Source organism: Primulina tabacum, chromosome 13 (genome assembly GCF_025594145.1).
Source record: "Primulina tabacum isolate GXHZ01 chromosome 13, ASM2559414v2, whole genome shotgun sequence".
In the NCBI taxonomy this organism is placed as follows: domain Eukaryota; kingdom Viridiplantae; phylum Streptophyta; class Magnoliopsida; order Lamiales; family Gesneriaceae; genus Primulina; species Primulina tabacum.
In genome coordinates, this window is record NC_134562.1 from 36,620,773 (window position 1) to 36,645,739 (window position 24,967).

Genomic DNA, 24,967 nt, shown 5'->3' on the forward strand with positions numbered 1-24,967 from the left:
TCATAATCAATTCCAGGCCTTTGAGAAAAACCTTGTGCAACAAGTCGAGCTTTATATCTTACTATTTCATTTTTCTCATTTCGCTTTCGAATAAAAACCCATTTGTATCCAACAGGTTTTACACCTTCAGGTGTAAGGACTATAGGTCCAAAAACATTACGTTTATTTAGCGAATTTAATTCAACCTGGATGGCATCTTTCCATTTTATCCAATCCTGCCGATTTTTACATTCACCAAAAGATTTTGGTTCATGATCTTCGTTATCATTTATGATGTCGATTGCCACATTATAAGAAAATATATCATCAATTTCATCTATATCTTTTCGGTTCCATATTTTTCCAGTATTAATATAATTGATAGAGATTTCATGATTCTCGTCAGTTTGTGGTTCTGACAGAACATTTTCATCATCATGTGTTTCTTCAGGAACACCATTCTCTATTTTGTGATCATCATGTGTTTCTTCAGAAACGTCATTCTTTATTTTGTGATCATCGTGTTTCTCTATGAATTTTCTTTTTCGAGGATTTTTATCCTTGGAACCGACTGGCCTTCCACGCTTCAGGCGTTTAATGACATCATGAGTATCTTCCATTTGTTTCTTTGGAATTTCAATTCGAGCAGGGGCATTTGCAGCATGTATATATGATTTAGTTACCCCTTTTGTGTCTGCAAATGCATCTGGTATTTGATTTGCTATTCTTTGCAAGTGTACAATTTGTTGTACATCTTTTTCACATTGTTTTGTTCTTGGATCCAGATGTAACAATGATGATACATACCATGTAATTTCTTTTTCGGTATGTTTCTGTTCTCCCCCTAACATTAGGAAGATTTCCTCATTAAAATGACAATCAGCAAAACGTGCTGTGAACACGTCGCCTGTCTGAGGTTCAAGATATCGAATGATTGATGGACTATCATAACCAATATAAATTCCAACCTTTCTTTGAGGTCCCATTTTCTTTCGTTGCGGTGGTGCAATAGGCACATACACCATACATCCAAAAATTCTCAGATGAGAAATGTTTGGTTCTTTACCAAATGCAAGCTGCAATGGGGAGTATTTATGATATGCACTTGGTCTGATGCGAATTAATGAAGCAGCGTGTAAAATTGCATGTCCCCATATAGAAATAGGGAGCTTTGTTTTCATAATCATTGGTCTAGCAATCATTTGCAGACGTTTAATCAATGATTCAGCCAATCCATTCTGTGTATGTACATGAGCAACAGGATGCTCAACAATGATTCCCATAGACATACAATAATCATTGAAAGTTTGGGAAGTAAATTCACCAGCATTATCAAGTCTAATTTTCTTGATTGTATAATCGGGAAATTGATTCCTCAATTTTATTATTTGAGCAAGTAATCTTGCAAATGCAACATTTCGAGTTGATAATAAACATACATGTGACCATCTGCTGGAGGCATCAATCAATACCATAAAGTATCTGAATGGTCCACATGGTGGATGGATTGGTCCACAAATATCACCCTGAATACGTTCAAGAAACATTGGTGATTCAGTTTGGATTTTGACTGGTGATGGTCTTATAATAAGTTTTCCAAGAGAACATGCTTTACATTGAAACTTATTATTCTGAAAGATCTTCTGGTCTTTCAGTGGATGACCATGTGTATTTTCTATAATTCTTCGCATCATTGTTGAACCAGGATGTCCCAATCGATCATGCCAATTGGTTAATATCGAAGAATTATCAACTACCATGTTTGATTCAATGGGACTTATATGTGTATAATGCAATCCAGTAGGGAGCATTGGTAGTTTTTCAATCACATATTTCTTTCCTGATTTATATGTGATAAGACACATATATTTCTCATTCCCTTCATTCATTGTTTGAGTATCATACCCATGGGAATATATATCATTAAAACTCAACAAATTTCTTTTCGATTGTGGTGAATATAAAGCAGCATTGATCAAAAATTTTGTACCATTAGGTAACAAAAATTGTGCTTTACCACATCCTTTAATCAAGTCTACAGGACCTGATATTGTATTCACCGTTGTTTTTGTTGGTTTTAGTTCCAAGAAATATCTTTTATCTCGGAGGATAGTGTGCGTAGTACCACTATCGGGTATGCAAACTTCAGCTTTGCTCATAGCATTTTCCATATTTGAACTTCAAAAAAATATGCAATGAAATAAATTACTTGTAATATATATTTAAATATAACACAAATCATAATTATACAATAAAACATTATTCTATGAAAAATAGATTATTGTACATTTATATTCTACCATTATATTGTTCATTTTCAGAGAAATCGTTGAGAAAATCTGCAGCATTAATATTGTTCATTTCTATCCCACCAACATATTGATCATTTCCAGAGAAATCATTCATAAAATCACCAGCATCAAAATGAGTTGAATCACTCAAACGGTCACTACGTTCAGTGAAGTTGGTCTCCTTTTCTTTCCCCTTTAATGATTCTTTATAAAGTTTACAAAGGTGCTCAGGGGCTCGACAAACTTTGGACCAATGTCCTGGAGTACCACATCTGTAACAAGAACTTTCATATCTTTTTGAGTGCTTCTCATTAACACTTGTATTCTCATGATGCCTTTTCTGTGGATGGTTTGGGACGTTCTTTTGAGATGAGTTATAAAAATAACTATCTCGATTATTTTCAAAACCACGGCCTTGACCACGACCACGGCCAATTCCACGTCCACGTCCACGTCCACGACCTCGACCTCGACCAAAACCTTGTCTTTGAATTTGATTTTGGTTTCCAGGTTTAAATTCATTTTTACTTACAGCATTTACTTCTGGAACTGCTGTTGATCCAGTGGGTCGGGACTGATGATTTCTCATTAATAGCTCGTTGTTTTTTTCCGCCACAAGAAGACAGGCGATGAGTTCAGAATATCTCGCGAATCCACGTACTCTATATTGTTGCTGTAGAGTAATATTTGATGCATGAAACGTGGAAAATGTTTTTTCAAGCATATCAGATTCTGTGACCTCATGTCCACAAAATTTTAATTGCGAGATTATTCTATACATCGCCGAATTGTAATCACTGACTTTTTTAAAGTCTTGGAATCTCAATGTATTCCATTCATCCCGGGCGGTCGGAAGTATAACTTCTCTTATATGTTCGAATCTTTCTTTTAATCCCTTCCACAAAGCCATGGGATTTTTTTCAGTCAGATATTCACATTTCAATCCATCGTCGAGATGTCGACGCAAAAATATCATGGCTCTTGCCTTTTCTTGTGACGTGCATATGCCATTTTCTTTAATGATCTCGCTTAGACCCAATGACTCAAGATGCATTTCTACATCTAGAGTCCATGGCATATAATTCTTTCCCGTGATGTCGAGCGCAACAAATTCGAGCTTTGTTAAATTTGACATGGTGGTACTAAAAAAAATTACGATGCATTTTATTAGTTGATAATTATTGCAATACAAAGTAACGGATAAACAACAAGTACAAGTATTTGTAAAAATAAAGAAAACGCACGAGGAGGATATTCTCCGATAAATAAAAGACTCGTGAGTATGATAACCAAAATAATTAAAAATATCCTTGAGAAAGCCATCTTCTTTTTTCTTCGAAAAATTTGATGATGAATAATTTTTAGAGAAGAAGAGAAAGTTGGAGTGATGGAATGTGTTTGTGAGATCATATTTATAGGGCAAAAACTAGCCGTTTTTTACCATTTATGACCGTTGGGGTACAAAAAAAATAAAGGTATGTATTTGTATAATTTTATGGTAATAATATGATATATATAATATTAGACATGTTTAAATAATTATGTATATCATATCATAATATTATAATGAGTGTCATAATTTATTTTGTTTAAAAACCTTATAGGCTTTTATACTTGTCGTATCCCTTATCGGGAGTGTGGGATGTCGTCTTAACATCCTCCCAGGATTTATAACAAGTTTATGAAAAATTTATTTTTATTATTTCTAATAATAACATTATATTGTATATTAAATAAATACACAATAAATAAATAACAGTAAAATAAATATAATTATTTTTGTTACCTTTTTCTTCTGTTTGGAGCTTGGAAAAGTATGTAGGACTTTTAGAGCTTCGTGCTGATAACGTGTTGTGAAAAAGTAAAAATTTATGGTAAAAAGTAAAAATCTCAAACTCTCAAAATTTACCAAATTACACACTTTATAATATTTTTCTCTCTACTCAATTGTGATTTTCTTCACAAATGAGAGATCTATTTATAGGAAATCTTTACAAATAATCCAAAAATAAAATACATCATTACCTACATCATCACACACTAATTTTCAATATTTACAACTCTTATTTTCAACATTCAAATATTCAACATTCAAATATTCAATACTCATATTTTAAATATATTTTTCAACAACTTCGTGTTTTATCATAAAACTCGCTTATTAGTTTTTATGAGATGAAATACAAAGGGAATCCTACCTTTTTTCGGAAAGGACTGTGTGTAAGTAGTCCATAATACGAGTGTACACGAGTCGAACTTGAGTGGTATGACTTCAATTTTGTAGGCTCGAACTTGATTGGATATTAAAATTCAAGCTCGACTCGTAAAAATATCGAGTTACTCTATATCGAGCTTGAAAGTATTAATAAGAGTTTTAATTTGTATATTTTTACGGACAAATATATTTTTAAACTATATATCAATTTTAAAAAATAAAATAACATTTCAGTTCGTGAGTCACACAATTAAAAACAATTAAAAGTTAAACTTGATTTGAGTAAATAGACGAGTAACTCGAGCTCGATCAAATCAAAACTTCGAGTTTTGATTTGAGAATTCAGGAGTAATTTGACTCGTTTACTAGGTAATATGCAATACAATTGCTTTAATTATATGTATCTATCTCCATTGATGATTACGAAATTCGCCCTCCAGCGGCGATTTAACCTACTTTCGTTTAAGTGGACCCCCGCCCCTTTTAAATTTTCTTTAAATTAATTTTTTTAAATTAAAACAAAATATATTCTTTAAATAGTTTTAATACTTCTAGTAATATTGTTGATTTATTATACATTTTTATTGTCATATTTGTACTATTAATATGAATATTATTATTTTATTTTTATTAATATTTATAATTTAATTGATTTATTACTAACGTGTATAAATTAATAATAGAATTTAAAAAAATTTAAAATTTCATGAGATATTTAAATAAAAATTGAAAAAATCGATAAGACTTGAATGGGATTGGTTAGAAGTAATCTCTTTTAATTGAGTTAATTACATATACTTCTATCATAATTATAAAAAAATTATGTATACATATTCTAAGTGTAAGAATCTTTATCTGTGATATGTGTCAACCCTATCGATATTCACAATAAAAAGTAATACTCTTAACATAAAAAATAATAACTTTTCATGAATGACCCAAATAAAATATTCGTCTCATAAAATACGACTCGTAAGACTGTCTCACACAAGTTTTTGCTTTGTAAAATTTTTATCAAATTTACACTTTTTAATTTTATTTATTATATTTATATATATATTTTTAATTATTTATTTAAGAAACAGATATTATTGTGTTGGGCTTGGGCTGGGCGTTGCCAATTACAACCAATAGGGAAAGAGAAATTATGGTCTCTCGATCCGTGCCATATATTCAACTTCACATAATAGCCGTCCATTTGACAGGAGAAAACACAATTCACCTCATTGCTTGCCGTCCGATGAAAGATTTGATCTAAATTTCTTGACCGTTGGATGAATAGTCAGTAAAATCCCAAAATTTCCACGCCCATAAATAAACGTCAACCGACTGCGCTTCGAGAGTTTGCTGCATTTGCTGCGCAGAGGAAGAATATCAGAGTAGAGGTTTTCTAGCGATAGGTTATGTTTCCGTCTTTCTCTCTTTTCAGTTACTATTTGTTTGTTGATTGTGTTTTTTCGTGTTCATCTATGAAATCTGGCTACAATTTGTATATTTATTTTGATTGATGTTGATTTATGATTACTTACGAAATTAGGGTTTGGATTCTAGGATGAGGTTTATCCTTGACTGTTCGTTTTTGTATTCTATATTGAGAAAGAACCATGTTTAAATGCTCTGTTTTTTATAGTTTTTTTTCTTTCAATTCGGGAAACTGGGTTTTCTTCAGAAGTTCTTGTTACTCTTGGCTCATTAAATTATGTTTATATTGACAATTTATTAATTTTTGTATGTGTTGTGGGTTTTTTTAATGTTGTTATTTGCTGCTTTTACCTCACCGTTCCTTGTTCTAATTAAATTTGGGATTTTTCATATTTTGAAAGTCAGGTCAGAGTTGTTTACAGATACCCATTTGGAAGAAGACATTTCACGAATCGATTTTATTTCTGCCTATATTTTTGTTCGGTTTGGGCAAGTTTGTTGCCCGAGCTTGTGGGATATTAGATGCATGCATTGCATTTTAGCAGCATTTGTACGTGTACATGCCTGCTGATATTTACCCAACTTTATGAATAGTTAATTATGTGATCTCACTGATCTGACGGTAATTTGTTTCCTAATATCTGTAGATGGCGCGTACTAAGCAAACTGCTCGTAAGTCTACTGGAGGAAAGGCTCCTAGGAAGCAACTCGCTACAAAGGTTTCTGTTCCTCATCCATTGCTCTGTATTAGTGATGCATTGTTTCATATGTGGATCTTTGTGTTTTGATTTGGTTAATTTTCTGGCCCAGGCTGCCCGTAAGTCTGCTCCAACCACAGGTGGAGTGAAGAAGCCACATCGATACCGTCCTGGTACTGTTGCTCTTCGGTGAGTCATCCCTTCCTTCCGGGTAATTCAGCAGTATCTGTTGTGTGAGGGTAATGTTTGACAATCAAACTGATATTTCATGCAGTGAGATCCGCAAGTACCAAAAGAGTACTGAGCTCTTAATCAGGAAGCTTCCTTTCCAGAGGCTTGTTCGTGAAATTGCCCAGGATTTCAAGGTTAGTTTTTCCACCACCTGTTATTTTGTGTTTCTATGTTGAATAATTGAAGTGATGACGCATTGTATGAATGTTGTTGATTGGTATTTGTTTCTGTGGTTGCAGACTGATCTGCGGTTTCAGAGCCATGCTGTTTTGGCGCTTCAGGAAGCTGCCGAGGCCTACCTTGTTGGTCTATTTGAGGACACTAACTTGTGTGCCATTCATGCGAAGAGAGTGACAATCATGCCAAAGGATATCCAGCTTGCTCGCAGGATTAGGGGCGAACGTGCATAATCTTCCTCTGTTTTCTTTACAGTGGTAATGTTGGTGTGGGATGGTGGTGTTCTTTTGTTTGCGTTCTGTTAAGAAATGTTGTGGAAGTAAGATACTTTTAAAACTCTAGTATTAGTTATAGTTCCGGTCCGTTGGGCATATGTGCATTAAATGTCATTATAATTGTTCTGTGTTGGGAGTCGGGGCAACTGTTTTGGTTGAATCTTGTTTTGTTAACACCTCCGTTGATGAATACTTTCACATGCCTAGTCAATCGGGTTTCGGTATATAAATTTAGTGCATTTGAAATGGACATTTTAAGAAAATCTTTTCAGACAAGTTTCTATGGATAACTTTTGAAAATTTCACGATGCCTTTTGCCTTGTGTTGGATGCAGTCTTGTATGGTTGATGATGAAGTGTAATTTAAGTAATTTGATTAAATCGATTCTTAATTTTTTTAAATTGATTCAAGCGTAGGTATTATGAAATTTTTTTAAAGATTTCGTTCAAATAAATAAGTGAATTGCATATAAAAACAATATTTTAATAAAATATTTGTCTACATTGAAAGATTTTTGTTGCATCCGTTACATTTTTCTATTTAGGATCTCTGGTCGAAACACTAGGGTGTTACATTTGCCTGGATCATACTTCCCAACCTAGCACTCATCGTGTTAATCATTTATGCGCGATAATTGTCAAAATCATTCAAAGTGCAGGCAGAAATGGAGTCGAAACATTGTAGGAGGATGAACGAAGATAAATAATTGCTTTTATGGCCAAACTCAAAACAAATAGTTTCCCAGATATTTAATGAGACGAGAAAGGTGATAAGACATCTCATATTGGAAGGTTACCCGAGTAGAGAATGAAAACTATAGAGCTAAACAATTGGTACAAGCAGCAAACTGCTGTATAGAGAATAGCAGACCACCAGAATGGTAAACCAGTTGCTCGTTATCGGGCTTTGGGGCTTCCTTGATCTCCTCAGGATTATCATCCTACATGAGACGAATAATCATTTTGATCAGTCACTTGGGCACAGTCCGTTGGGCAGAGTCTCATGTCTTGACAGTATTAGATGTTCACCAAAAATTAACCATATGAATCTACCTGCATGTCCGAAGTCCACAAAGTGAGGTTGTCGCGGAGAAGCTGCATGACCGAGGTACTATCCTTGTATGATTCCTCACCGAGTGTATCTAACTCAGCAATAGCCTCATCGAATGCCTAAATTGGTTAAAGGAAAATTAATGGCGCCCATCTCCATGCCAAGGTAAAATGAAATAAACCTCTGAAACAAGGAGTAGATATGTTTTACTTTTAAGAAAAATAAAATTTAAGGTTTATTGGTTGGCTTTCACGCTCACGCGCACCTGTTTTGTTAGATTACAAGCTCGATCAGGGGAATTCAAAATCTCATAGTAGAACACAGAAGTTGAGCCAGGCCGAGGCGGATCGGATAAGTTGGAGCCAGTTCAGCATTAGCAATGTCCTGAAGGCATCAAAAGACAATCATTTCCCCAAGAAATCCCAATTAAAAGAATGAAATCCCAAGTACCATGATGCCTTGACATCAATATTCTTCCACGCTTCTCTCAATCATATTCATGACAAAAGAAACATTGATTTCTACCTCAGACCTCAGTGATACATCCAATCGAAACCAAGCATATCAAAGAGTTCGATAGTGTATAACACGTAATAGAAGCCACGCGAGACCGCAGATTATCAAAATTATTGACCACCAACGGAACTATAGAAATGTTAAAAATCATTCAACACACCAACATTTCTCAGCACATTCCCCATTTAACAGCTTAAGCATCAGGAACTTGAAAATTTGGATGGATTCCAACCACTGAAATAACCAAACAGCGGAACATAAATTTTTGTGATTCTTACAAAACCTCTTCCAAGTTTGTATCCTAGAATCTAGAAAGACAGATCACAAAACATCCAAACCACCAACGGAAAAGGAAAAAATGAAACCAAACCTGAGCTGACTTGTATGCATAGAGGGTGTTCTCGGCCGCTTCCTTGCGCCTGGCACCAGTCTTGAATTCAGCCAGGTAGCGATGATAATCATCCTTCATCTTCAAGTTAAACACTTTAGATTCACCAGAGGATGCAGATCCGATGAGCTTGGTGTCTAGGAGCTTGAGAATGCCGTCCCAAACGGCCTTTGATGGTTGAGACGTGGCTCTCATTACCGTGGCTCTCCTCCTCCTACTCGATAGAGGAAATGATCCGCCAGGAGGCGCGCGATAACATTCTTGTATGAGACGGAGAGGAGGTTGCTCTCCTCAACGGACAGCTCCTCTGCGTCGTCGACGACCTTCTCCATGAAATCAACAATCTCCTCGTAGCGCTCAGCCTGCTCCGCCAGCTTGGCCATGTACACGTTCTCCTCGCGTGGAGACGCCATCTAGATTTGGGGATGGAGATGGAATTGTTGAGAGAAAATACGAACGAGAACGATTTTGGACCGACTGATTTTCCTACTTTACAAGGCTTCCTGATTTTCGTAGCATGGTAGGAAATATAGTCATTCCTAAGATAAGAAATATGGGGTACTTGTTTGTTTGTGTGCGACGATGACAGGTAAGAAACTAACCCAATTTTGATTTCTTTATCAAATGATTTTGGGTAATCCCTTTTAAGAATGTATTCCAATCTTTTGTTTATTATTACTCGGGTATTGAACCATTGTTCCAGAATTAAGTGTAGTTTTGGAACATTAACCTCAAACCAAGAATGATGATTTCATTACAAATTACAAGAACCGATAGATATTCAACTAACAGAAAGGGGCAACAGAATTCATAGCAACAATGACTATGTTCATTCATCTTTTTCTTGACATCAATATCACGACCATGTACCATTAAAATGTAAGAAATACAACTCTGAATATACCACCAAATGTTCAAAAATTACCACCGAGGGCTTTAGAGCGAAAGAACCAGGATCCAAAACTAGCTTCGAATAAATCAAGATGATCTACAGCACATCCTGTTCCTTTCTGGGATTATCTGCGCAGGTCCAGGGATGATGATCTTTTTCCCAGCCAAAGACGAAGAATTGTCACTACCTCGATCTTCACCAGCAGCAAGAGTTTTCTTAGTCACAATGTTAAATATCTCGCTCAACACAGTCATGAATGCTTCCTCCACGTTTGTTGCTCCAAGCGCTGATGTTTCCAAGAAGAATAGTTCTTCCTTTTGAGCAAACTCCTTGGCATCCTCGGTCGGCACCGCTCGCTGGTCTTCCAGATCAGATTTATTTCCGATCAGAATTATTACGATACTCTTGTCAGCATGAGCACGCAACTCTTCTAGCCAACGTGGTATGTGGTCAAAGGTCTGTCTTTTTGTTATGTCATACACCAACATAGCCCCCATGGCACCTCTGTAATATGCACTTGTGACTGCTCGATATCTGTTCACAATTATCAAGAAAGACAATATTATGTGCCACAGTAAAGTTCTTGCTAATTCATTTCATCTTTCTTGTGAACAATTTTAATAATAGTCATCTAAGAAGATGATCCTACAAGTTTGGGTAACACCACTTGAAATAGAATGCAACACAAGACGGAAACCTAGAGCTTTGGCGCCGGGGTAATAGATTCTTCACAAAAGAAAAATTTAAGCTTTGGCATCGGGGTTTTATTTACTTATTTGCATTAACTCAACACAACCCAATTTTTTTGGAAAAAGGGCCAAAAATGATAGCTAGAATTAATAAACCATTTATTGGGTGCATATATTCTGCATTACGGTATTGTTACAAACTCCAAGATAATAATCCAATAACCAGCAATTTAGTTATGTCAGAGTCAACATCAAAGAAGCTCTTGGTATTTGCTCTCTATTTGATCTCGAAGTCTGCGTGCTTTTGGTATTTGCCATGAAATTCACAATACAAAGGAAGATGATGAAAGGATTATGTCAGTGGGTGATGTCAAAAAGTTGCAAAAACGTCAGAACCTACCCAATGGGTACAAGCATGAATCATATAATTTGCAGACATGTCCACAAGAAGGAATGCAACAAATGGCAATCATAACTGGACAAGAATCATCCATAACTTGATTTCATTTGCCGGAATAGAAAACATCCAGAATTAAATCTATACATATAATCTTAAGATAGAATCCAAATGGATTCATAGCTTAAATTGCAAGCATCTTTCAGCGAAATGGATTGTTTGATATATCATAGATAAGCAAGATCATTTAGGGTGTTGTTACAGTCTTGCAGTCGGTATTATGATGACAAATAACAGAGAAGGTAGTTTGGATACTACAAAAGCAGCCACAAAGAATAGATTGAAGAAAAAGATAGATGTCATGATCAAAATGAAGTACATTATGAGAAATTAGAATGGAAGTAGCTTCGATGAGCAATTATTCTACATGAAATAAGGAAACCGTATAATTGTTTCTGATGAATTATTTAATGGACCAAAGCCTGACCAACCCTGTAGCAATCTGGACGGGTCAAAAAATATGAAAAGTCACATAAAGCTAAATGGGTCAATGGACTAGATTTTTGGTCAATGGACTAGATATTTACTTTTTGATTCTATACACCATAAGTTATACATGTTAGCAGTTGTACATTCTCTGTAACTGTTAATCACTAATCACCAAAAAATAAACATTCCCAGCACATGGTTTTAGCTAATTCAACAAACTAAAGGTTATATAGAAGCCAAAATAAGTAAAACATATTGTTATTGAACAAGTAAGTGAACTCCAAAATAATCTTGTAGACTTCCTATTACAGCTGCAATCAAAATCTACAAATTGAATGAAGTGTTATCATAATATAGCTACCCTTTGAATGATAGTTTTTTTAAAAATCTGCACATCAAAAAGTAGGAAACAACACATAAAATGAAAGTCAAATATTGTTTTATTTTGGAAAGTAAAAGGATTATATCAAGAGTAAAAAAAAAGACCCAGCCAAGATCAGTTACATCATGTGTAACAGACATGCAAGTAATCAACTGTACGAGAAATAATTTTCATTCGACACACACGAGCATTCGGTAGACATATAAAGTTTTACCTTTCCTGGCCAGCTGTGTCCCAGATCTGAGCTTTAACAGACTTATGCTGGATGACGAGAGTTCGCGTCTGAAATTCGACGCCGATTGTAGCCTTCGAATCCAAACTGAACTCATTTCGAGCAAAACGTGACAGTATTTGAGACTTGCCCACCGCGGAATCACCGATCAGCACCACCTTGAAAACGTAATCAATTTTCTGGCTCGCATCGCCATATGCACCACTAGCCATTCCCACTTCTGCTCTCAGTCGATCTTCCGGCCCCTGTTTTGCGTGAAAAATCTAAATGGGAATCGAGACAAGTAAACGGAAGCAACGGAGGGAGGAGATTATATTTTTCCTCTGTAACAAAGTAGTCCAGTGGAGGTCTTGGTAGGTAAAACGATGAACTATTTTTATATGAAATATCTTATAATATTTTATGAAAAAACACTTTATTTCTAAATTCAAATATCCTTCGAAGAATATATAATTTATACTATCGTGTGATGTTTGTGTATATTACAATTGTAACAAAGACAAAAATTGTGTGAGACAGTCTCACGGATATATTTTGTGAGATAGATAACTTATTTGAGTTATCTATGAGAAAATATTAGTTTTTATGCTAATAGTATTACTTTTTATTATGAATATGATATATCGATAAGATTGACCCGTCTCGCAGATAAAGAGTCGTGAGATCATATCATAAGAGATCTACTCTGGTAACAAATGATGTCGTAGAAAATAAAATTATTTATTTCAATTTAACTTTATTTTTCATATTGAATTCCTATATTATATACTCCTTATTCTGTATAATTTTCTTTGTAAATCAAATTTTTTTTAAGGAGAGCAAATCAAATCTTATTAAGGTAAATCTTAAAATTAACATATTTTTCATAAAAATAAAATAAATATACCGCACGCACAGACGGGAGCAGATAACTAGCACGGATGAATGAAGATTGCGAGGGCACGTAAACTTTTTACACTCACACGGTCCTATGACGGACGGAGGATAATTAGATTGTTCAACCATGCAATGCCCAAACAAATTCCTGATGTCGGCAACCCCTTATTCACTGATGAATTTTCCTGATTTTCAAACCAAGTCTTCATCTTTTTGTCCCTGGAATAGAACCCAGAAAATTCATCGTGGCCCAAAAGCCAATCACAGCTTTTGCGGTAAAAATGCATCCGAAAAGATGCCATCTTTTCCTCCAAAAGTGAAAAATATAACGAGCACATCGAACTCTTTTGTGAAACACTGTGTCAAGCTTCGGCTCAGTTCTTCCTATCGCCACTTGCACGGCTCAGTTCTTGTTGTTGGTGCTATTCTAGTAAGGTGTTTCTTCTCTTCCTGCCTTCTTAGTTTCTATTTGGGCTTTACTTTATAACTTTTTTGTGAGAAAATGGTGCACTTGCTCATCACGAATGAATATAAGAATCTGCTTTTTGGTTGTTTAACGTAACAAAATGATCCCCATCTTGTATTGGAATAAAGATGCCTACGTGTTTGTTGAAAGGATTAAACTTCTGAGTCGGTGTTTTAGAGCCTTTCCTTTTCTTTGTTTTTTTGCGAAATTGGAAATGACATGTATTCACTTTCTGATGATGTTATGCAACTAAACTACACATAGTTTTGACCGTGGTTCTTATTTTGCTACCTTTTGGTTTTATGAATATATCAGTGGGGATGGAGATTTATTGGTTGTAGTGGTGGATTAAACGTTATATCTGAAAACTTGATCAAAGCGAGTGAGGAACTACTGACTTAAGTTTTTGTTGCAGACCTTTTTACATCTATAGATGTATAGAGAAGTCTCGAAGTAGCCTTTTGTGATGGTTTCTCTTGGAGCCGCAGTCACGCTCTTTTTTATTTAAAGACACAGCACTAACCAAAAGAATTCTAAAATGAGTTGGGTTTGTAATGGTCCACATGCTATTTTGCATCAATTGAGAATTCTAAAATGCGTTGGGTTTGTAATGGTCCACCTATTTTGCATCAATTGAGTCTATCTGTTGTTATCACAATGGAACAGCAAAATAATGTACGGATTTGAACGATCTTTTCAGCCGTGAATTTTGTATGAGAGAGATTCATATAATTAATGACCGCTGTCTTTAGCAATATTGATTTTAGATATGTCCAGTGATAATTTAGAATAATTACTAATAATTAGTTTGAAACCTTGAAAGAAGGCGCCATAGTGATATGGTCAATTGATGTTTAGAAACATTACCTATTGGACATTGAATGAGCATGGATTGAAGGCCGGAACATGTGAATGAAATATGTATCAACCAGAATAAAGTGGAGTTCCCTATCATCATAGAAAGACATCTCACCCTGACACTATATTACATCATAAACTAATTCACTGATGTTTACATTCATACCATTGTCCGCAATTGAAACATTATTTTCAGGGTTTGCGTTTGACCGTCCTACCCCCTATCATTTATTTTACTTGCTATAATGACTTGTTCCACAATTTTGGCGTTAAAGACACATCTTGTGTCTTAGTTTTGGCCAATCCGCCCAAGTATGTCAACATTACTATTTATCGGTTTTTTTCATACTTTTATCAAAACTGGAAGCATATGATATTTGATGCTTAACTTGAACTTTATTACCACAATATATTTTGAATGTAATTAGGATTCTAATCAGGATTTGCCCATTGTTTGATAGGATTGTGTTCATAGCTGCCTGATGGCTCATTTCCGTATCTTGTCCAAGATTTGTTTACTTCGTTAGTCTTCTTGTCTATATAATTTTTAATGCATCATATGTTGAATTTCTGCAAAATTTTATAATTTTGATCATATGTAATTATCAGTTGATTTGGTTATTGACTGCCAAAACATAATATGAAGTTTCCTTCTCGCAGGGAAATTTACGGCTTTTATAAAATGTTGCAGGATAGGCCTATAATAGAGTGCTTGCTGGTACTTGATAACTCTCGTATTCCTGAAGAAATTGATGATCCTTCTGTTCATATAATCCGAGTCAACTCGGTGGTTATGAGTAAACTTTCCGGTGTTCAGTCGACTGATTCTGTTGATTTCATTGCCTTGGTGAGATTTCCTACAACATTTCATGTTGCCAGCAACAACCTACATGAAGAAGATTGCCGGAAATGGTTTTCTTTTCCACATAGAATACTGGTTCTTGATGGGATACAGGTACCCTTATATCTTTCTTATTCATAATTGTTGGTTTATATGCCTCAGCTACTTCCCCATGATTTAAGACTCAGGTAAATGATAGCTGAGTGATGTCATCATCTCAACACAAAACTTAGTCCCAAACTAACTGGCACTGTTAAGTTACTGTTAAATTTGAAAATTTTGGGCAAAAACATTTCATCTAATTTTCTTGATTTGACCCCCTAAACTTGTTGATTATAATTTATAGGCATATGTTTTTTACTTGAATGAACTCTTGATGATTTTTACTTCCATAGTTGCTTATTTGTGCCATTACCAGATTGTACATCATGTCTTAAAAGGCTAAGCAAGAGGTTGCTGCTAGGAAAATTCTTTGAAGGTTCTCATGCAATAAGAAATAATACCTCATGGGGTGTGTTTGGTTGAGTGGATTAAATAAGGATAGATTAATAGTCAAATATTTATCGTTAAAATTTTAAGATGTTTTAATAATCATTTTGACCCGATTTAAGATCCAATTTTATTAATCAAATAGTTATCCATAAAATTGGATCTTAAACCGGGTCAAAATGATTATTAAAACAACTTAAAATTTTAACGATAAATATTTGACTATTAATCTATCCTTATTTAATCCACTCAACCAAACACACCCCATGAAGATTAGAATAGTTCTATCTACTTCTGTATTTCAGATGGATGCTGATGTCATAAATAGGGTTACTTTAGTAGAATATCAAGTTCCTTGTTGCATCATGTCAGAAATGTTTAGCTCGTTGATTTTATGTTAGTGTTTTTGAAGATAAAATGAACTGACATCGAATGCTATTTTATGCAGCAACATTTTGGAAATCCACATTTTTTATTCTATTCTTGCTTAAACTTTGGCAAAGTCTAACCTTGACATTCAATTAGTTTTGAATAAAGTATCTATGCAAAGAATACTGGGGAGAATTTAGCCATTAAATGACTGCATTTCTGTTTTCGAGCAGCGTCTCTGAACAAATATGACTGTTTATTTCAGGACCCTGGCAACCTTGGTACACTACTTAGATCTGCTACAGCTTTTAGATGGGTGAGAAATTAATTTCCATGTATATCTGCAATGGTTTTTCATGCTTCTAGTTTGAAATTTTTGGTTTTTTATTCTTGCCCGACCCCCTTTTTGAAGAACTAAGTGGAGTTACGGATAATGTTTGAGTAGCCTCTTTTCATTTACTTCTTTGCAGTGATTGATAGCATTTTTTAGCCATCTGTGAACGCTTGAGCTAGATTTCATTTTCCTTTTCGATTAGAAATTTTATTGGTTTAAAATTATTTAAATGATAACATTTAAAACTTCATCCTTGGTGGATCCATGTGTCTAGCTTTTAGATCCCAAATTTCTTGTTCTGGAATGGGTGGTTACATCTGTTATCCGGAGGATGGTTCCTCGTATAAAGAATAGTCTTGTTGCATATCCTTATGGAAAGTATTATTTCTTGGAATAATTGAATTCAACTGTTAATTTTTCGGTTAAAGGAATTTGAAGAAGTTGGAGAAGCCAATTATTGCAGCGCCTTTTTTTTCCTGGCAATCATTATATCAGAAATTAATCGTACTATTTTCGTAACATGAAACCCTTAATTTCTCAAATTCAAATTTATGGCTGTCTTTAGCATTTAAGATTTCTCCGGAAATCCAATAGAAGTATAGATGGCGGTATTACGACATGGCACAACGTTCAAGTTTAAATCATTGTGTTTAGACATTCCTTCGGTGCTTCTTAATACTTTCAAAATGGCAGCAACATACCTTTTCATTTATGTCACTCAATAGGAGCGGGACATATATTTAACCGACAAAGAATAACCAGCTAAGTATCTGACCTGCACATGAAGGGAGTGTTCATATAAAAATTAGAAAGTGTTGTGGGCCGACTTCCCTCTAGTTCGAGGTTTTAGGAAATTTTGCTCAAGTAGCACTATCATTCATTCACAAAGGGCACAATGTGTAGCTCAAGAGATGCAACTACAGTTAAGAAAGAATTTGTGGACTTGCTGTATCTAATGATTATGTTGGATGAATACTAGAGGCAGATATTGGTATTGGCATGCCGAAGGATCATCTTACTTTTGATGAAGCTATGATTTTTCACAAGCTTAAAAGTCGTAGATTATCCAAGATGAGAGGTGTTTCAAGAGTAATTTAGGCTGTTATAAAGCAAGGTTTGTTATGTTGGGACTTTGAGAAAAAACTGCAGAATTTCATTTTTGGTTTTTCCTAGGTACCAGTTTACCCGAGGAAAAATATTTGTCGTTTCTATTATGATAAAAGTGAATTGCAAACATTTCACGCTTCTGTTATGATAAAAAAGTGATGCCTAATATTATTGGAAATTTGGAACTCGAGCTTGTGGTCACATATTAATGCTTTGGTTGGTTTCATTTCCAATGTTAATATCACATTTGCTGGGTTAAATATTTTCTTCATTTTCAGTTCATACTCTTTGCCTCCTTGACCTCCTTACAAATTCATAATTTCAACAGGGTGGTGTGTTGCTGCTTACTGGTTGTTGTGATCCATTCAACGAGAAAGCACTTCGAGCCAGTCGAGGAGCCTGCTTTCATATTCAAATTATTACTGGTAATTGGACACACATAGAAACTCTAAGAAAAGAATTTCAAATGAAAATGTTGGCTGGCCATCCTTCAATTGGTGATAAACTGAGTCCAGTGCTTAAACTTTCCAAAGAGTTGGCAGATTCTTTAGCAGAATTGCCTCTTTGCCTGGTGTTAGGCAGTGAAGGAACTGGCCTTTCTGAAACCAGTAAGAGTTCGTGTGAGCTTGTGAGCATTCCTATGGCTGGAGAATTCGAGTCTCTGAATGTTTCAGTAGCTGGTGGCATCTTCATGTATATGTTGCAACCTGAGAACCATGTAGTTGTTTGACTTCCGAGCAAGATGATTCTTTTTGTTGGTAAATGGTACTGAGAAGATATGTTAAAATCGAGAATTTGGTTCTGGTACCACCCATATACCAAAATGAGAAGGATATGCGGAGGATTTACCATGGAGATCATCGAGCATTTTGGTTCTCAAATGGTATTTATACCAGGAAAATGTTACTTATAATCTTGTTGAGCTCCAGAGAAGCCTAGAACCTGCTATATCTAAACATGAACCAAAAAGGATGTCACAGCGGTAGGAGTTACAATTTCTTACTCTTCATGTGATTTTTGTCAATGATGAACTTGCCTTTTTGGGTCTAGTTCGCCTTTACCCTCATTTGTTTCATACTGGACAAGAGATATCTGTCTAGTTTTACCTTAGATGACGTCTCTTTCTCAGGCTAATGGTAACGACTTGTAGGGGCAGGTATTCAGTTATCAAGGCTTATTTGCAGCCATTTTCTTCTTCTTTATTAGAGAAATGATTGGATTCTATCATCTGAGGTTACCATGTTAATGCTTTGTCATTTGTAATTCGTACTTTGTATTACGGGGGTGCGACGGAGTTTAGTTGAATTGAAAATATAATATTGCATCATTGGCATATTTCACCTCTAAACATATTCGTTGAGCGGGCACTGTGTACTCTTTAAGTTTTGGTACATTTAATGCATTTTCAAAATAAATATGATAACAGGAGATCTTCAAATCTTCGTTGTTTCGTTTCTTTATAGGCTCTCTACTACTGCTAAATGTAACATCACGCTGCAGCCATATTCTATGAACTGTTTTTCGGGTTTTCATCAAAACTTGTTTGCTACCACATTTCAATTGACCAAGCCCGCCTTCTGGTAATTGATCTGGAAACCATTATATATCTCCAGCAACACATGTATATGACAGACAGGTTGACCGCATAAAATGTATCCTCAAAACCAAAAATATATACAAACTGCGCTTCCCATGCACTCCCATAAGGCCAAAAGATCAAACAAGCAACGAAGAAAAGAAATATTCAATACTATGTAACTTTAATCCAGGACCCTCGACATAAAAGAGAAACTAGAAAAAAATATAGACGAGAGACCAAAAAATTCTTTATATTTCGTTCTCAATTGTACATTGTCCAAGTAACACTGCAAACTATCTACTCTACTAGTTAACCACCTGCAAAACTTAAAACTTTTATTTATTGCTTTTGAAGAGAATGCTCAAGAACCAACCTCAATCGGCGTCCCAACACATCCAATTCAGCAATCCTTTGCTTCTGCCAACGTGATTGTAAACTCTGATAACTCGTATTCCGCACTTCGTCACTCCCACCAGCAAGGAACATCGTCCTCAAGTCATTGCAACACTCATCAAACACATTCAGCACCACCTTCACCACCACTTCACCTAATGTATCCTCACGCCCAAAGTTCACATGCCCGAGCTCGACGTTGCGCCAGTGCATCTCATTATTGTCCATTACCCCATCTTCCCCTTCGAACTTCACATTCACCTCACTTAATTTAACCTCCTCGCCATTCTCACTACCAAGAAAAGCATCCCCACGTTTGTCTTCGTCCACATTCTCATCATCGTAACTCTCCAATTCCAGATTATAATCAAACTCTTGATAATTGACACTGGGAGAAATGACGGGTAAATTAGGTGAAAAGCCGACTTTAACGCCAACAAGATTGGATTTTTTAACCATCCCGTCGTCATTCTTATTACTGCCACTATCATTCAAGCCCAAATCCCTTGATCCGTTGAAGGGTGAAATGGAGGCAAAATCCTGATGCCATAACTGCTTGGACAAGTCGTAAATAGACCGATCGTGGGGAGACAACTGCGATTGGTGGAGACCTTTAGACAGCCTGGTGGAGATGACCCGAAACTTCTTCCGTAGCCGGCGGAGCTTCTCGGAAAGCTGGGACTTGGTGTAAGGCTGCGACATGGTGTTGGAGAAGCGGGAGTAAAAGATCTCAAGGTCTCTGGGAAAGGCTAAGTTGTGGGAGGAGCAGTCTACGAGGCCCTTCAAGAACCGGATCTCATCCGGTTCGGTCCAAATGCGGTGGAATTTGTACGGCGGCACCCTGCTTTCATTGGGGTGGAGTAGCGTTGGATTAGGGTCGAGTGGGGTTTTGCGTTTGATGGGAAGTTTTGAAGCGGAGGAATGGATCGTGGTGGAGTCCATGGCTAGGGTTCCCCAAATTCGAGCTAAGCTAGCCCACTGCTTTTTGTTGGTTTAATTAAGGTAATTCATGTAAATTTGTGGTCTGGAAAAAAGCATTAGTTTTTTAAACTAATAAGTTGAGAATCGTCAAATTTGTTTAATATTGTTTTTCCTAAGACAATGAAATCGTTACTATTTGGTATACATAGAATAAAACTCCAGAGTAACATACTAACTGCAGATCATCATAATCAAGTAAATCGTTTTTGACAAATTATATGTGACATTAACATAAAATTATGCATTCAATAGGTAAACGTTATACAAAAAATACTCATATAGTGTTACAATAGTAAGATCAAACATAAGGGCCATAAATTCAATTATATGTATATAAAGAGGAGAAAAATGTTTCTTTTTACCTAACAAAGGGAAAATATATGGGCATTTATCAGCAACTCTAAAAGAATATAAGACAAATGAGACGAAATTAAGGAGCATTAATTAATTAATTCTCACGTATGTTTTTTTTATTGACAAAAACTTGTGCGAGACGGTATTACGAATCGTATTTTGCGAGACAGATCTCTTATTTGAGTCATGAAAAATATTACTTTTTATACTAAGAGTATTTTATTGTGAATATCGGTAGGGTTGACCTGTCTCACAGATAAAGATTCGTGAGACCGTCTCACAAGAAACCTACTCTTCTTTATTTGCAGATATGTTTCATGAAAACTATTTTCTTTCTGAGCTTCTTGGGATTGTGGGCGACAAATCAACCAAATGATAAATTCACAGATGAGGAATCACTCAGGTGCACCAGCACCATGATCACCATGTACACAATTAAAGGAAAATATATTATCTAACATAACTCTGCAAGATAGCAATGACTAGTTAAATGAAACTTTTCTATGGTGCATCGTCGATGGGATGATCGTATTTTTAATCTTATAACTTTGTTGTTTTTCATCAATTTAGTCATCAAATTTGATTTCGTTTTCAAACTTAGGTTTCTCTCATCGAAGTATTACGTCAACAATATATAGAGACATGTTAGCAATTTTCGATATCATGTCATCATTTTACGACATCAAATAAACATGTCGATGAGAAATGATTGAAATTAGAGAAAAATAAATGCACATTAGTTGATCAAGAGTACGTGAATATTGAACGCTAACATGACAAAAAATGGAAAAACGTGTAAATATTGCATGGAAAACACAAAAAATGAAAGCTCTATCATGTTCCCTGTAGTCATGGCTGAAAGTGTAAACACTATAATCATATACAATTTTAATTTTATTTTATTTAAAAGAGCCTGACGAATACTGGAGAGTGGAACCCAAACTGAAGGAGGGGACAGTAAAGGTGAGAGAAAGGAATCTGTGTGTGTTTGAATACAAGGAGTTGAAGCTTTTGGCAGTAGAATTTTAGTGGAGAAATTCAAAAGGCGCAATCATTTTCCGGCGGATGGATGCGACACACTCGAATTTTTCGGTCAAACAAAAGAACATGGAACGCCAGCAGTACCTGTGTATATTCATCTAAATAACCTTCTTTCTTTTTGAATTTCGTGTAATTTAACCATTTGAGATTGAGATTTCACTTAATTAGCAGCTAACGTTTGACGCAGGAGTCTTGATATTTTATGGTTAGTACCAGTGGCGGAGCCACATTATATCACACCCGAAGCCCGGGTGGCCCAATATTTTTTACAAAAAATTATATGTAAAATTTGGATTAAATTTGATATTAGTCCGAATAAATCAATTTAAAATATTAAAAAATTATAGAGTTTAAAATTCTAGTTCCTTGCTCCGCTAGTGGTTAGTACCGTTTTACCCATAATCTGTCATTAGATAGGGACGAGTCTAACTGTATTTGCTATAGGTAATAGTATTCGAAAGGTGCTAATTTTCATATAACATTTTTGTTTATGGGATTTAATTAACAGTATGAGGTGCGATCGTTCATCTCCAAACTTCGTGACTATTATTTGAATGATATGTGATGAATTTTGTATTGATTGTGTTTCTACATATAGAAACAACTCACAAACTTCGTGAATATGTCAGATTTTTGTTCCCAATTTTATGTTGAGAATCAATTCGACGGCCTTGCATGCCACAACTCTTGGCATGGGACCTTGGGCTTGTTTCTGCATGCAAATTTCAAGGCAGAGTGATGCGCTTTTACAATAATGATTATGTATGCAGTTATGTGCTACTTTCGATGCACGAATGAGGCCGGGGGTCTGTTTTGTGTTGAACCAAAATGAGGTGAGACAGTCGCTGCGACGTTAATTTTTCAGGATTGCATGCTCCTTTAACGCGCCTACACACAGGATTGTGACAATTTGCACGTAGGGGTTAACCAAGCGACGACCGTCGAATCGAACAAGCTTGAACATCTAGCTAGGCTAGCATAAAAAATCTAATTGCATGTAACCATTGTTTATCTGATTCAATCTACCCTGAATCCTGAAGAAACAACCGAAAAACAAACCGTGCTTGTTATTAAAACAAATTATGGTGTCTTGTCCACCAGCCGGAAAATGATTGCTCTTTTGAATTTCTCCACTAAAATTCAACTGCCAAAAGCTTTCCTTCTTTCTTGTCAAACAGACATAGATTCTGTTCTTTATATATCCTTGATTTAATTGCTTCTTGTTCAGTTTAAAAGCTAAGGTTTTCTAAAAATTTAACAAGGTAATCGACTCTATGAAATAAAAGGGTGAAATCAAAATGGTACGTATGATTCTAGTAAGCAGTGATAAAAAGTTAATCAGAACCTTAGATAAATATTTTTAACATATTCTAAAAACCCATATGTATCATCAACAATAACCAACAGTCCTGCTTATTATGTACACCAAGATTCGTAGAATTTCTTCCCTTACATGCAAGATGACATTTGGTATATATATGTGTGTGTATGTATACATTAACTTTATTAAAAAAGGTCCTACCAGTATTAGAAAATAAACAAGGGATACATGCCAGTACTATAAAAGGGCATGCAGCCCAGTATGCAAATGGTTAAATAAAAGGAAAGACTTTATCTGAGTGATTCCTCGTCTGTGAATTGATTTTGCTGGTCACACACAATCCCAAGAAGCTCAGAATTAAGAAATAATGCAAACATATCAGCAAACCAATCCTCCTTAACTTCACCCATGTATTTCATATTCCTTGAAGTTATTGATCCATTAAATGCCCCATATAAATATTCTTAAAACCCAAGATTCGGCATATATTGCAATTTGCGCACACACAAGTCCTCCCTCGATGATCTCTTCCTCTTGTGATTGGTGCTAGTTTCTTGTTAGTGTGTGTGAATGTACGTGTTTTATTCTATTTTCTTGAACCTGTAAGGGTAGAGATGTTTTCTGTTAGTCCAAGTCTTTATGAACTGGGAAACTGTTCGGATTCCTATGACATTCTTCAAAGACCATTGTGTATTTCGACACCATTAACAGAAGGCAATCACCTGAATGAAAATCTTAGCCCAAAATCCATGGCCGAGGCGAAAGCAGTTGCAGCAAGCAATAGCCACAAGGAAGCTGAAAGAAGAAGAAGAAAGCGGATCAATGGCCACATCGCCACCCTCAAAGCCATTCTTCCAAATGTTCACAAGGTGATATGAATTATCAGTTCATGAAATAAAATTAAGCCTGCATTGTATCTATGCATCTTTAATCTTTTTCCAATCTTTTTATTGTAGACAGACAAGGCTTCTTTGCTTGGAGAAGCAGTCCGTCGCTTGAAGGAGTTGAGACAAGCAACGGCAGAATTAACGGCCATGGATCGCACAAACGACGACATTAAGTCCAAACACAAAACAACCGTAGATTTCGCCTTGTTCCCCACTGAAACAGACGAGCTCAAAATATGTTCCTGCGAGGACGCCTCGGGCTTGATAAAGGCAACATTATGCTGCGAAGACAGGCCCGAGATGATACTTGACTTGATCCAGGCCCTGAACTCGGTCAAAGCGAAGGTAATGCGAGCAGAAATGTGCACTATTGGAGGTAGAACCAAAAGTATTTTGTGGGTGGAATTGGTTTCATCAAATGTCGGAAGTGAAAGGGATTTAGGCTTGCGAAAATTAAGACAAGTGCTGAAAATGGTGGTTGAGAAGTCCACTTTGTTGGCGGGTTCGGATCAGATACTGCCGGGGAATAAAAGACCTCGTTTCTATCACTTCTGATGATCTCTTTCCTTCTTGCGTATGGATATTGATATGCATTTGAATGATTAGTTATTTTCATGACAGCAATATTGTAATAGTCGTGATAGAATAAAAAACAGTGAGAGAAGAAGATTCGAGAATATAAATCCTGGTGATTTATACAGTATGTTTTGGCTGTATTGATATATAGAAAAATTTTAAAACTTGTAGG

The 24,967-nt window shown here is 35.6% G+C and overlaps 5 protein-coding genes and 1 pseudogene across 7 annotated transcripts; 3 read left to right on the forward strand and 3 right to left on the reverse strand.

The window, feature by feature from the left end:
- The first annotated feature begins 5,743 nt into the window (after positions 1-5,743).
- Positions 5,744-7,499, forward strand: LOC142523034 (histone H3.3). Its single transcript, XM_075626676.1, has 5 exons — positions 5,744-5,885; positions 6,555-6,626; positions 6,718-6,794; positions 6,880-6,970; positions 7,076-7,499. The coding sequence occupies exons 2-5, from the start codon at positions 6,555-6,557 to the stop codon at positions 7,244-7,246; spliced, it is 411 nt and encodes a 136-aa protein (XP_075482791.1). The 5' UTR covers positions 5,744-5,885; the 3' UTR covers positions 7,247-7,499.
- A 463-nt stretch (positions 7,500-7,962) lies between these two features.
- Positions 7,963-9,807, reverse strand: LOC142522631 (14-3-3-like protein 16R; annotated as a pseudogene).
- A 166-nt stretch (positions 9,808-9,973) lies between these two features.
- On the reverse strand, positions 9,974-12,713 carry LOC142522632 (ras-related protein Rab11D-like). The gene is made up of 2 exons (XM_075626140.1): positions 12,306-12,713; positions 9,974-10,668 (listed from the first exon to the last, which is right to left on the reverse strand). The coding sequence occupies exons 1-2, from the start codon at positions 12,533-12,535 to the stop codon at positions 10,221-10,223; spliced, it is 678 nt and encodes a 225-aa protein (XP_075482255.1). The 5' UTR covers positions 12,536-12,713; the 3' UTR covers positions 9,974-10,220.
- Positions 12,714-13,225: 512 nt separating this feature from the next.
- On the forward strand, positions 13,226-18,998 carry LOC142522630 (uncharacterized). 3 transcript variants are annotated; one of them, XM_075626137.1, is made up of 4 exons: positions 13,226-13,634; positions 15,184-15,478; positions 16,488-16,538; positions 17,992-18,998. In XM_075626137.1, the coding sequence occupies exons 1-4, from the start codon at positions 13,327-13,329 to the stop codon at positions 18,391-18,393; spliced, it is 1,056 nt and encodes a 351-aa protein (XP_075482252.1). In that variant the 5' UTR covers positions 13,226-13,326; the 3' UTR covers positions 18,394-18,998. The 3 variants fall into 3 exon arrangements, with proteins under 3 accessions (XP_075482252.1, XP_075482253.1, XP_075482254.1); XM_075626138.1 differs by having other exon boundaries at positions 15,220-15,478; XM_075626139.1 differs by having other exon boundaries at positions 13,226-13,629; positions 15,215-15,478.
- Positions 18,999-19,581: 583 nt separating this feature from the next.
- Positions 19,582-20,577, reverse strand: LOC142522094 (putative transcription factor At5g28040). The gene has a single exon (XM_075625253.1). It carries the CDS (start codon positions 20,575-20,577, stop codon positions 19,582-19,584), a length of 996 nt encoding a protein of 331 aa, XP_075481368.1.
- Positions 20,578-23,621: 3,044 nt separating this feature from the next.
- Positions 23,622-24,959, forward strand: LOC142523355 (transcription factor bHLH30-like). Its single transcript, XM_075627128.1, has 2 exons — positions 23,622-24,201; positions 24,289-24,959. Exons 1-2 carry the CDS (start codon positions 23,947-23,949, stop codon positions 24,772-24,774), a joined length of 741 nt encoding a protein of 246 aa, XP_075483243.1. The 5' UTR covers positions 23,622-23,946; the 3' UTR covers positions 24,775-24,959.
- Positions 24,960-24,967: the final 8 nt, after the last annotated feature.